At 40.5% G+C, this 13746-nt stretch overlaps 4 protein-coding genes across 4 annotated transcripts; 2 read left to right on the top strand and 2 right to left on the bottom strand.

The window, feature by feature from the left end:
* Positions 1-143: 143 nt before the first annotated feature.
* Positions 144-2358, top strand: RHIMIDRAFT_285825 (WD40 repeat-like protein; the record flags this gene model as incomplete). Its single annotated transcript, XM_023613314.1, has 7 exons — positions 144-207; positions 260-381; positions 432-522; positions 579-1161; positions 1218-1604; positions 1667-1865; positions 1924-2358. 7 exons carry the CDS (start codon positions 144-146, stop codon positions 2356-2358), a joined length of 1881 nt encoding a protein of 626 aa, XP_023463152.1.
* A 22-nt stretch (positions 2359-2380) lies between these two features.
* Positions 2381-3408, bottom strand: RHIMIDRAFT_240559 (uncharacterized protein; the record flags this gene model as incomplete). The annotated part of the gene is made up of 5 exons (XM_023609406.1): positions 2381-2415; positions 2463-2533; positions 2585-2890; positions 2942-3079; positions 3149-3408. The coding sequence occupies 5 exons, from the start codon at positions 3406-3408 to the stop codon at positions 2381-2383; spliced, it is 810 nt and encodes a 269-aa protein (XP_023463151.1).
* Positions 3409-4272: 864 nt separating this feature from the next.
* Positions 4273-4771, top strand: RHIMIDRAFT_206629 (ribosomal protein S16; the record flags this gene model as incomplete). The annotated part of the gene is made up of 3 exons (XM_023606918.1): positions 4273-4405; positions 4459-4642; positions 4690-4771. Coding segments are annotated over 3 exons (399 nt in total), but the record flags the coding sequence as incomplete, so codon positions are not given.
* A 60-nt stretch (positions 4772-4831) lies between these two features.
* On the bottom strand, positions 4832-5851 carry RHIMIDRAFT_240557 (uncharacterized protein; the record flags this gene model as incomplete). Its single annotated transcript, XM_023609405.1, has 6 exons — positions 4832-5023; positions 5074-5163; positions 5206-5348; positions 5404-5473; positions 5544-5576; positions 5627-5851. The coding sequence occupies 6 exons, from the start codon at positions 5849-5851 to the stop codon at positions 4832-4834; spliced, it is 753 nt and encodes a 250-aa protein (XP_023463149.1).
* Between the last annotated feature and the right edge of the window lie 7895 nt (positions 5852-13746).

The raw sequence follows: 13746 nt of genomic DNA, 5'->3' as shown, positions 1-13746 counted from the left end.
AAGTGATTAAACATTCATCATATTAATAAACTTGAGCTTCGACTCTCTCTCTCATTTTGTCTCTACGTCATTATGCATTTTTTTTGAGTATAGAGAAAGTGGTGCGTACATGTACATATTGAATCGGCGCATGAATAGTTCATATGGTTACTGAGCTTGGCAGTGGCGAAAACATCAAGTTGTTCTTTATGCCTACTTACACCAAAAGTAAATATATATTTATAAAGAGGAAATAGAATAAAGTATTTACTTGTAATAGAATACACGTTTGCTCCTCTTCCTTATACCAGTCGTGGTGAATCTATCAAGCTCGAAGCGGACCCAAAGGGAAAGACATTTGCTTATACTAATGGAAGGTCTGTCTTCATTAGAGATTTGGAGGTAATAATTACTCTTAAAGAAAGATAAAAATCATGTAACATTTTTTAAAGAACCCTTCTATTGCTACCGAATATGCTGGACACAAAGCACAAACGACCGTTGCGCGTTTCAGTCCAAGCGGTTATTACATGGCTTCAGGAGGTATACTATACAAACAATAACAAAAAAAAAAAAACTAACCTCTTTGCTCGTAACAGATGCTCAGGGTAACGTCCGTATCTGGGACACCATCAATGAAGAACACGTTCTCAAGAGCGAAATCCGACCTGTTTCTGGTAAAATAAAAGACCTTGCCTGGGACAGTGAAAGCAAGCGTATCATTGCTGTAGGCGATGGCAAAGAACGTTTCGGTCACGCCTTCATGTTTGATTCTCTCTCTTCCGTAGGCGAGATCACTGGCCACACCAAGGTGATCAACAGTGTCAGTATCCGACACCAACGTCCCTTCCGTGCCGTGACCGCCTCGGACGATTTGGCTGTCAGCTTCTTTCATGGCGTACCTTTCAAATTTGAAAAGACAATTCGCGACCATAGTCGATTTGTACATGATGTCAAGTTCTCGCCTAATGGTGATCTCTTTGCTAGTGTAGGCGCGGATGGAAAAATCTTTGTTTATGACGGTAAAACGGGAGATAAGGTCAGTGAACTCTCTCAAGTAGAGGACAGTCACACAGGTGGCATCTTTGCCCTCTCTTGGTCAGACGATAGCACCCAAATCTTAACTTCCTCTGCAGATTGTACAGCAAAGATTTGGGATGTTGGCGCAAAAAAAGTCGTCAAGTAAGCCTTTATATTGATGCATGTGAAGGGGAGCAATGACTAAATATGTATATTAGCACATTCACGATCAACTCGGCTTCAGATCCTGTCAACAATCAGCAGGTAGGTAACTTGTGGAAGGGTGACTACTTGATTACTACATCACTCTCGGGCAAGTTGCATTATCTGGATAAGAACAGTGGTAGTATCTCACGTCATGTCGATGGACACGCTAAAGCAATCACAGCCTTATCTGTATCAGAACAAGATACCTTATTCACTGGTTCTTATGATGGTCGCGTCTACAGTTGGGATTACAGTCAACAAGAACGCACAGAAGCTTGTTTTGTTGAAGGAGGTCATGAGAACCAGGTGACTACTGTCCTTACTCATGACGATGTGCTTGTCACCACAGGCATGGATGACACATTGCGTCTTGGATCTACGAGTGCACGTAATCTCAGGTACATGTCATACTGCCCATACATTGTTCAAATTTAATCTCTCTAATTAAAAATTAAAAAAGTGAAAAGATAACATCAACAGGCTCCCTTCCTTCCTCGGCTGCTATCTCCAAAGACAAGACAGTCGTTGTCACAACCCCAGAAACAGTCTATGTCTACAACGAGAACTTGGAAAAGGTCGGACAAATCGAAAAACCAGACTTTACGCCTTCAGTAGCAGACATTAGTCCTGATAGCAAAACAGTTTATGTGGGCGGAAAGGTACTTAAAGAGATAAAATCTTAATGCTACCTTTGACTGATTATTGATGTGTGTATAGACGGATAGTAAAGTGCGTATTTATAATTTGGAAGACGGACAGCTTACAGTCACAGGCGAACTTTCCAAAAACATGGGCAACATCACCGCACTTGCCGTTCATCCTGAACTCAACTTGATCGCTGTAGGAGATAGTGTCGGCAAGATTTTTGTGTATGATATTGAGACCAAGTCGACGGTCATCCAGAGCTGGGTATTCCACACAAGCAGAATCACCTCCTTAAACTGGTCCCCCTGCGGCAACTACTTGGTGAGTGGTAGTATTGATACCAACATCTATATCTGGAACCGTGAAAAGCCTAGAGAAAAGGCGGCAATCAAGAATGCGCATGCTGATGCTGTCAATAGCGTCCGATTCCTGAAAAAGACAAATAGCTTGGCTGTCGTTTCGGTGGGTCAAGACGCAGCTGTTCGTGTTTGGGAAATCGCGTTTTAATGTGTTTATTGAATAAAGGTTATTACATGTTATCATTGACCAAGTGATCATAGCCGTCTATTATTGTTAACCAAATAGAGAAAACAGACATGTATTTGACTTACATGCACAAATACCTTGCATATAACAAGCAATGACAATTCCTGCTGCAACTTGAGATACAGGATGGGTAAATCTAGAGTTAAAAGTAAGTCATGCATCGTACTTTTTAGACAAATCATGCAACCTTGTAAAGAATGCCAATACGTAAAATATTTGCCAATGATGAAGGTGAATACTAATGGTATGAGCATATGGTGAGGGTATCGTGTCATTTTTAGGCTGACTATCTTCTGTGTCCAATCTTTGACGTCGGCTTATCCGTGTCACGTAGAACGTCCTGAGCCAATTTTGGTTAACTTCCTTTTTAAGTAAAATGGCTGTTGCAAAGAAAAATATAGGGATCAGCAAGGAACATACGTAGTAAACAACAAAAGGCATCTCTAGCTGTGATGCAAAATAGATGTGAACACCCGCGAAAGCTAGAATGACACTATTGCTCGTTAATTCAATTGTATATTAAAAATAAAAGAACGTTTTTTACCCAAGTGCAGTAAGAAAGATAACCCACATACCCTTGGGCCAATGCTTTATATTAGGTAACGATTGTTTCGCGAATGGAAGCTCAGCAAGGAGACCATAGCCAAAGAGGGAAGGATAAAAGGCAACAACAGTAATCCAACTAAAGGCAGGAATCAAGTAGATCAGTAATGGCCTCTTCTCCTTTTTTTAGTCTGAGTCTTTAACTAACCTAAAGGTATGAGTGTAATTTCCAAATGTAAATAGGATCAACCCGTAATTCATCCCTAGCATGATATCACTACAATGTCTCGCTATTGATTTTGTATTCAGTTCCCATTTATATCTAGTTGCGATCCATCGATAGAATGGGTATGGCACAAAGAAAAAGCTCAGCATAAAGTACAAATAAAAGAGTGGATGAAAGGAAAATAGTGATGTTTCGACCACATCTTTTGGCGTAGAGAATTGCAAAGGGTTGGCTTCTGACATGACAAGGTAGTAAAAAAAGATAAATAAACATATAAAGGCGTAATTTATGCATTTAGGCTTGCAGTCACAAACATATATGATTGTTTTCCCTTTTGGAGTGCATGATTGTATTCTTTATAGCAATGAATGATCTTGCCTTATTTAAAGAATCAAGCTTTCCCTTAATTTCGATCTTGGTGTAGATACTCATTTCCTTGTCATGATCGTTAGTTTTTCCCCAATCAAGCGCATTTTTAAACAGTCTGCAGCATAACAAGAAAGGGATTCATCGCCAGACCTTTCTCTCTTTCTTCCCACTAGCACATGCACGCACATATGCATGTTTTTAGCTTCTAATTACGACTGCATGATAAGTTTATGTAAAGTTACTATCCTTTGGTTCCAAACATTAGAAACACGATTGTATTGCGATAAAAGAAAAAGAAATATCCCACAATAGGCCACTTAAAACTGGGTTATGAGTGTGACTTGATATTCTGGCGGGGTTCAACCAATTTTTTTTTGAAAATTTTTTTTTTTCAAGTAGGGAAAGCCGAGCAATTTGAGAATCCTTCTCTTTTTTAGCAACTTCGAAATTATACACAATGGCTGGTATCACTGTTAAGGACGTCAATGCTCATGGTATGATATTTGGCCTTTTATTTACAGTTGGAATACAGTGAGGAAAAGTCAAGTCACAGAGTGTTATTTATACTTGCTTTTCTTCTTTGTCATTACATATCATGATAAAGGGGGGAAATGTACAACTCGCGTACAAAATGAAAAAGAAACGGGCAGAAGCAGTTGATATTAGAGACAATTCTGTGGCTTGGCTTGACATGCTCTCTGTTTCTCTTTAAGCACAGTACTAATATATCTCTAGCTTTCATCAAGGCCTATGCTGCCTACCTCAAGCGTACCGGTAAGCTCGAAGTCCCCAAGTGGGTCGACCTCGTCAAGACTGGTACCTTCAAGGAATTAGCTCCCTATGATCCCGATTGGTACTATATCCGTGCTGGTAAATAGCTATACAACATTGCACAATACACACAGTTTTCTAAAATCTATTAGCTTCCGTCGCTCGCCACATCTACATCCGTAAGAATGTCGGTGTTGGTGCCTTGAACAAGGTTCATGGTGGTACCGTCAACCGTGGTTCTCGTCCTTCTCACCACGTTGATGCTTCTGGTTCCGTCAACCGTAAGGTTCTTCAATCCTTGGAAAAGATTGGTGTCTTGGAAAAGGATAAGAAGGGGTAAGTGTCTGGATTATTTAAATAATAGAGACTAACTCCTTCAGCAGTGGTCGCAGAATTACCCAAGATGGTCAACGTGATTTGGATCGTATCGCCATGACTCTTGCTGAAGAATCCGACGAAGAATAAATATATTCAAAAATGTTGTATAGTGGGAAATAAATCATTTTTAAACGTATAATCGTTTTATTACTGTGAATTTTTTGAGCCAATAGGAGGTAAAATCATGACATTTTTTTTCTCTATCATGGCTGTGTCATTCCAAAGGAAAGCTGTCAATGGGCGTGAAATGATGGGGGATGTTTTTTTGTCTTGCAAGGAAGGATGAGAGGCAGGGGCAGGAGGAGAGGAATACCAAGGGATCTTTTTATTATTGGGGTACTAACGAGTAGGAATTAGTAACTATAGCAATAAATATATACGCATTTTACTTTTGAAGGAGATCTATGAGCTAAATCGTTATAGATCATATAAGTAATGTAAGCATGTAAAGCATTTTGCTTTATCTTTGGATTTTGTTTCTATTTAAGTTTAATAAAAGGTTGTTATCGTATTCTTCTTACCATTGAATGATATTGCCTTGAGAAGCCATGTTGCTTATGTTTTGATACTTTTCTCTTCTTTCTTTCTACTACTTCTGCTGCAGCCATCAAAAGCATTATTGGGTCATTTTTCAATGAATGATTTGGTTGTACGACTACAGTAGCTATATTAGATGTTGTTAAATACACATACATATTTATATTATGGACAATAGTTACCTTTTGCAGCTTGTCTCTTTTGTGGTAAGACCACGATCGTCTTGTCTTCATCAAGCTTTCTTTTCCATTCCTATTTTATTTTATATCCTTTTTTCATTAAAACCAAGCCCTTATTTTAATAATTATACTTTTTTATATACATTATTCATTGTACTCTGGCTGTCTTGCTCTTCCTATAAAATATAATGTTAGCTGGACAATATATCAATAAGATCCCCCCAACCTGTTTCAATCCAGTCGCTTGATTTTCTTGATGGTTAGCTAATGCAATCAGAATACAACTAGCCTCACAGTCCATCTTATCCAATGAAGCATAGTTTAATAATCTATGAGCCATATCATTTGACGCTGCTTTTAACGCTGATTGAAGTAGATGGCTATTATCTCTTTCTGAAGAAGAGCGTGGTTGAACTTTATAATACTCTGTGCTTGTATTGATGATTGACATCTCCCTTTTATAAAATATAATAGAAAGAAAGAAAAAATAAAAAGCAAGAAAGAAAAAGAATATAATGTCATCATTTTAGCCCTTATTTTGTTGTTGTTCCGTTGGTTTGGTAGAACGTTTCACAAGAGAACTGCCAAAAAATAATGTGAATCTGTTTTCCGAAACTATAGGCTTACTATCCGAATTTAAAGACGCAGCTCATCCCCCCCCCCTCCTTCTCTATTAGTCTTTGATGACGTTCTATCTAAATTGTTGCTTTCACATGTTACATCAATTATGGCTGTCCTTCTCCCTTATCTTTATTCGAGATATGTAAACTACAAATACTGTTGCAACCAAGATTATTTTTCTGATACTTTTATTACAGAAACTATACCATGACTGGACCAATGTTAAGCACACTTTTACTTCTCTTCTTTAGCATACAATCACAAGAACAACAATTAGCACTTTTCATGGCCCAGAAGACTGAATATATCACACTGACGAAACGTTTTCTACTGACTTCTTGATTGCCGTAGAACAATGTCTACTTATGACCGATAATGAGATAAATGACTGTAATCAGTATGAATAGAGTGAATTCATATATTATAAGATTACGTGCACACACTTTTAGTGATAAGTCAAATTAAATAGAATCTCTCCATGCATTTCATTGTTGCTCTCCGCTCTAATGGATAGCCGGGTTGGCCATTCGACCTGTGCCTTTTTTTTTTTCCTATTGAACAAAGCTGTCTTAGTTACATGAAATATTTCTTGATTAAATTCGTATATTGTCTATGACAGCACTGTAGTATCTGATCATCTGGTAAAATGTAATTACTTATTACATCCTCCAGTCTTTCAAAGCAGTGGCAGCAAGTAATAGACGTTCGGAACTTATCCACCGGAATCACAACAGCTTTAGTTGCAATAGCTCGTTGTATTACCTACGATGAGAGTGAAAAAACAAGTATTCTTCTATCATGGTACAATATAAAAACAATCGTTACCTTTACGAGAGTAGGCGTATTGCCTCTATATGTTCCTCTGATATTGGCACCTCTGTAGGCAACAGCGGTTCGGCGTTCATCTAGCAAGGTCTAAAGCTGATGAGGATAAGCTGGAAGAGGAAACTACATATAATCTCTAGCTGTTGTTATTGTTGTTGTTGGAACTCTAACTACTGTATATTAAGCCATTTTATCAAAATCAACAGTGCGAAATCCATAGTGTCGCGTCAAATGATTGAAAACTCCTCGGTTACTTCCCTGAATGAATTCTATGGCAAGATTGATGTTAATGCGCTTTTTAACAAATTGTTTACGCATGATTTTTTTTCATGCTTTTTATGGTTTGAAGAGCGGTTAAAGCAACTTGCCTAGTTTACTTACTGGGCGTATTTTTGCATTTGGCGATTGCTAGAAAAAGAAAGAGTTGTCTTTTCTGGTTATATGTCAATTTTTGCATTGAATTTAATCATATTTGTGTCTGGATATATTAAATAGAACAAGACATCCTGTTAATACAAAAGAATAAAACCTCTGAGCTTAAAGTTAAAGCATGATAAAGTAAACTAAAAGTTAAAGACGCAGATAATTATTGAAATCTTTCAAGTCAACGAAGGGAACACTCGTCCAGTGAGGTAACTTCTTGGGGAAGGCAGCTGTATTGAAGGATATTAGCCTCATAAAGAGTGGAATGATCAATTGCTCAGTAGAGATACCAGGAATCTTGTGAGAAATCGAATATCTGTAGGAATCCTGTTAAGCAGGATTGATCTATGGTTGAAAATGGTGCCATGCGACAACATTTTTCATCTCCCATTATATTGAACATCCAAGTAAAGAATATGCCATCGTCTTTGAGTTAGTAGATTCTGACCGGAAGCAACTTTATTTTCCTTCTCTTTAGTGCAGACTACTTTCGTTTCAGTAGGACGCGTTCAATTCTGGGGCGGGCCAGAAAAACTGAGTTAAAGAACAAAGAGGCGTCTGTTATACAATCATGGATCCTGCTTACTCAAGACATGTGAAACTCATGGCTTACAAGCTTATTATGGATGAAATCTTACGAAGTGTGCTGCTTCTGAACAATCTCCCTTAGCCTATTGACAACAAACTTTGCCCATCACTTACTTAGGTACCCTTTTTCAGCCTGTGTTTGAATTCTCACCTCGATTGGCGTCACTCTTCGCGACTACTACTATTTTATTAAAATATTATGACGTGTATGAAAATAAATTATTGGTGCATATTAAAGAAAGTATTTACGCAAAGGTTAAAAAATAAAATGCGTGCAAAAGGAAACGACATACAAATGAGAGTGATAAGTACCAGGGAGAGAGTATAGAGAATTATACAGTTAGTTATGTAAGAAAATTATTACATACAACTTACCCCGGAGGCATCTAGATGTGTCCTAGCGATAACTAGGACGGAGAATCATCGTCTAAGCGTATTCTAGTTCTTGGTTGCTCCTGATCGTCCACTCTTCTTCGACATCTTGTAGGAGCAACAGCAACCCGGCGAAACCTATGGGGAACCATGCCATTACGTCGGAGCCCACGAAGGATGTGCACGTAGTTGAGGTAAGCAGTGACATCCTTGTTCCATAAGCGATATCTATCTGGAGCTGCCATGTCGGGTCTACAGTATAGATTAGTGCACCTACAAGCAATGTTCAATCAGTATAAAGTCATCCAAGTGGTTCATGTATTATTACCTTAAAAGGCCATGGCAGACAACAGTAGGATATCGCTCTCGTTGATACAGTCGTGGATTTGGAACACGACGGAACGTGTGGAGGCTTTCGTTGTGGCATGTTGGACAGCACCTACTGGCCTTGTACTTGTCTATAAGATAGACTTGGAACCTATGCTTCTTGAGGAGTCTTCGGAAACCAAGGCCACGGATGGGCTCATGATACCTAGCATGAGGAACGGACCAGCTTCCTATCACAAACACAGCGTCTTCTCCAAATTTGGTGTGTAAGTCTTGAATAAGCTTTTGATCGGCACGTTGTTCGTTGAAGTACGCTGAAAGAGGGAGCTTGCGAAAGAGGGGGTATCCATTATCATGGTTTGTGGTGGTATATCCATAGAATCGACTGAGAACGGCAGACTATTAAGATCTGGCTTGAAGGAAGCGGCCAAAACCTTCTACGGATACGCTGCTGCTTGGCTGTTGAGAAAGGGCTTGCTCAGCTTGAACGACATCAGGATTCTAGGCTTTGAGGTCTTACAGTGCTATCCATAGCTAGATAATACCCTTTCATATGTGGGCACTGATCCATTTCATCCATCATGGCCTTCAGAAAGCTAAAATAATCACTAGTTATTGTCTCTATGCTCGTTAGCTCAATATAGCCTTCTCTCTTTCTTCTCTTGGCTGGCGGCTGCGGTAATCTCAGGCTACACTTTATTAATCCTAAAGCAGAGATCGCACCTAAAATCGTTGTTGTTTGTGCTCGGGTTTTAGGCACTGTGACCACAGCAGGCCATTCTTTTTTTTACCAGGCCATACTACGTTTTAAATTAATGTGAAACGCAGACTCATCGAGAAAGACGCAATTAGTTCTAAAGTCCATGTCCGTACGCCCCCACTTACGAACCCAGTCAAAACACTCCTGAATTTTTTCTTCACTGTTCCTATCTACAGGCTGGAATTGGGCTTTTTTGAGTGACAAATTATATTCAGTTCTTACAAAATTGTAGACAGTGCTTTTAGAGACCTTGAGATCCTGAAAATTTTGAAGTAGTCGCTCCATCACTTGCTCCAAGACGGCTGAAGGATTCTCATCTACATACTCCAAGATCACTTGCTTGTGTCCTTCTTGAAGTATACGCGAGCGGCCGGCTTCTTATGCTTTATAAAAACACTATCAGGATCCGTTTTGTACATTTGAGCCCATCTTTGAGCTGTGTGAACATGAATATCTAATTGTTTTGCAGCAGCTGAAGCACTCATAACTTTCTCAAACATCAGTTTAAAGAATCTAACTTTGTCTTGATCCGTATAGAGTGTGTACGCTCGTTTACTCAACGCCTCCTTCATACAAACATCTGGGTCATCGGCCATCCAACTGTGGGTGTCTCTCCTTACCCCACACCCACTTCATATACGACATTCAATTTGTCAGCAAGCGAAATCAGCCAATGGTTTACGTGACAATAGAATTTAACGAACGCGAATTTTACCCCTGGCATCAGTGTCAATAATTTTTGGAAATACTGTATAAGCTATTAACTATCGCTTGACTCCTATCATAAGTTTATGATCCTATCTTTTCAAGCATCAGCTCCACCTCAGAGGCCCCTCCCACCTAAAAGGATCTTGTGGCACTTGGGCAAGTTAAAAGATGAAAAGTTAAGAGCTCAATACAATAATCACTTTTCCCATCTTACCAAGGATCTTATACCTACTACTGCTCTCTCCTTTAACAACAGAGCCTCTGCATCGGCATATATTGAAAAACTCAATTACAACCTATGTCAAGCGATCTACCAATCTCTGGATGAGGTATGTGGCCGTAATACGCAACAATGGTGCAACACCCTGCAACAATTCTGGACAGCTGATTTGCAAGAGGTCTTCGAACTTAAGTAACACTACTATAGAAAATGGCGTAAATCACAAGGGGTAAATTGTCTCAAATACTGGCTTCTTTATCAAGAAGCTAAGACGAAACTACGTCGGATGATTTTAAAACGAAGAAGAGATACATGGAAAGAGTTCTGTGATAAAATGGAACAAGGGGAGTATACCAAAGCCATCGCAAAATTATATAAAATTCGTAAAAATAGAAACCTAAAGCCTTCTTTTTCTACTATAGAAGGCCCGTGACATGCAGCTAACGTGATGGCCTCCCACCTACAGGCGATCTACTCTGGCCGATTACTCCAAGGCGTAGAGCAGGCCCACTCCTCCCTATCCTACTCCACTCCATTTGCGAGAGAAACTTGCCCTATTACGTTGGATGATGTACAAGCAGCACCTAGGCAATTACCGTCTAACAAGGCTCCAGGTCCTGATCATTTACGTCAAGAAATGCTCGCTCCTTTACAGGCCAATCTTGCAGATATCTTGCTATTTTTGTTCCAATTACGCTGGACCTGGTCCTATACACCTGCAGACTGGCGAATAGCGCAAGTTGTACCGATTTATAAAAAAGGCGACCCAGCGGAGCCAGGTACTGGGGTTATATGATGAAAGCGGCGTAGGATGTTGCATATTTCGGCTAGACAGAGAGCTTGGTCTAAGGATCCTCTGGACTCACGGAAGCCGCCTTGAGCTATGCCCAGGGGAGGGCTATTAGCTACCAGAAAGCTGTAGATACAGCGCTCTAATATTTTTCTGAAGACAGATGTTAGACTAATTGGCCGATAGTTACTGGCCTTTTTAGACATAAAATCGGCATATGATACTGTAGATCGTCGTTGTATCTGGAAAAATCTAGAGCAAACAGCACCTGTTGCATTGATTAGCTTGCTTCAGAATCTATTTGATGAGGTCCAGATAGAAGTCCTACTCAATAATGCAACGTCTACTCGTTTCTCGCCGGCCACTGGTGTCCTCCAGGGATCAATTCTTTCTCCGTTTTTGTATTCTATATACATTAACGAATTACCTCGCCTTCTGCGCCCACGACCACTAACCACAGATACTTCCCCTACCGAACTCGCCCTTCGCATAAACTGTCTCCTCTATGCTGATGATGTTGTCCTCATAGCTGCTAAGGCTAATATGCCCACTCTCCTCAAGTCTTGCGAAGACCACAGTTGCCAACTTGGATACCGATGGAACCCAAGTAAATGTGTTATATTAGATCCAACACAACCGTCTTCAAGTTATACCCTCTATGGAGAACCAATCCCAAAACAATCATCCTTTCCCTATCTCGGAATCCCTTTTCGTTCGGGTGGCCATCTCGACGCCATTGAACTGATTGCTAACAACAAGACTAAAGCCCGTACAACTATGAACCAACTCTCAGCTATTGGCATCCATCCCAAAGGTTTTACCCCTCTCTTAGCCACTCGTTTCTATTCCCAAATCGCTCGTGCCCAATTAGAATACGGGCTAGCCATTACCAAGGTTACTTCCTTCCTTAGCAAGCAATTGGACGACGCTCAGAACGCTTGCATACGTCGAATCTTCGGTGGTTTGCGCAATTCCTCCACAACAGTGATGCTACATCTGGCAAACCTACCAACCATGCAGGAACGCGCCTACTCCCTTCAGTCCCAATTCCTTCTACGCACCTATACCCTTCGAGATGATGCACTACTTTCCCACCTACCCCCCATTGATCCGCCAATCTAGAAGTCACTCCCAATGGTATAAACTCTCTAGGTCTCCCATTTGGAAACTATGCGCACCAAACCCAGAATCTCTTGATCGCCACTCTTTACGTTTGATGCAAAGGAAGTTCCGCCAAGATAACCTCAATCACAAGCGCGCAACGCACGCCTCTGTTCTTCTTACGCACTGTCGCCCGACTATCTCCCTAGACCCTATCCTTTGGCTACCTATGAACAGGTCTGAGAGAAGTCGATGCATACGTTGGCGTCTTGGTTGGCTTCCCAGCGGCCACGACAAAACTTGTCCTCGGCATCCCAACCAATCCTTCACCAAAGCCCACGCCATTTACTGCCTCCAGATGCACCGCCGACTTATGATGCCCGGAACAATTTCAGGTCCATTATCCTTCCTTTTGAATATGCCACCTTCAAAGAAACCACGCTCCTTTCAAACCGCTCTCCCATGGACCATTCGTTGGCCAGCTATATGCGCTCTTCATGCACTTGACTACCTCCATCATCAGAAGTGTCCACCTTCTCCGCCCCCACACCTTGGGCAAAAGCTCCTCAATTGGCTCCCTCATTGTCCTCATTAGTGTATCTTACACTTGCCCCAACATCATTTCTTCAATAACTTTTTTACCCTTGATCTCATAAGGGTTTTTTAGATACCAATTCTTCATTCTTTTTTAATCTGCCTCGGTCGAGGAAGGTATATTATTATCGTGCGCCCACTTGAGGCTTTAATTGTAAATAAAGACTGTTTAATCGTATAAGCTATTAACCTATGACCGGTATCCTTCAAGGTTCTATTCTCTCGCCTTTCTTATACTCCATTTACATTAATGAACGCCCTAAGCTGCTTCGTCAACGGCCTATACCACAAGACATTTCGGCACTCCAGCTAGCCCCATTGATCAACTGCCTTTTATATGCGGACGACGTAGTGCTCATCGCTGACAAAGAACACATGAAAGATCTGTTGAGAATATGTGAAGTCATAGTTACAACCTTGGCTATAGGTGGAACCCTAGCAAATGTGTAGTTTTAAACCCTACAGATCAATCGCTTAATTACTACCTTTATGGTGACCTGCTTTCGAATAGAGCCTCTTTTTCTTACCTTGGGACCCCTTTTCGTCCTGGAGGTTACCTAAATACATTCGAGCTTCTTACTAACAATATAAACAAATTACTAGCGACCATGAATCAATTAGCTATGATTGGACTTAACCCCAATGGTCTCAGCCGGCTGCTTGCTACTCGTTTTTACAAACAAATAGTCCGATCTCAATTAGAATATGGTCTTGCTATTAGCAAGATTAGCTCTCTTTTGCTCGACAAACTGGAAGACGCCCAAAATACGTACCTACGCAGAATACTTGGTGGTTCTTGCAGATCCTCTATAAAAGTAATGCTACAACTGACGAAGTTGTCGACTATGACAGAGCGTGCCCATTTACTACAAGCACAATTCCTCTTACAATCTCTGTCATTGCCAGATGATGCGCTTCTGACTTACTTACTTCCACATATACGCCTCTCTACAAGTCATTCGCAGTGGCATACTATATCAAAAACGTCACTGTGGAAACGTTGTGCGCAATATACTG

This window comes from Rhizopus microsporus, assembly GCF_002708625.1.
Source record: "Rhizopus microsporus ATCC 52813 unplaced genomic scaffold scaffold_17, whole genome shotgun sequence".
Lineage (NCBI taxonomy): Eukaryota > Fungi > Mucoromycota > Mucoromycetes > Mucorales > Rhizopodaceae > Rhizopus > Rhizopus microsporus.
Note: the sequence above shows the minus strand (reverse complement) of the source record. Positions and strands in the feature narration are given on the sequence as shown.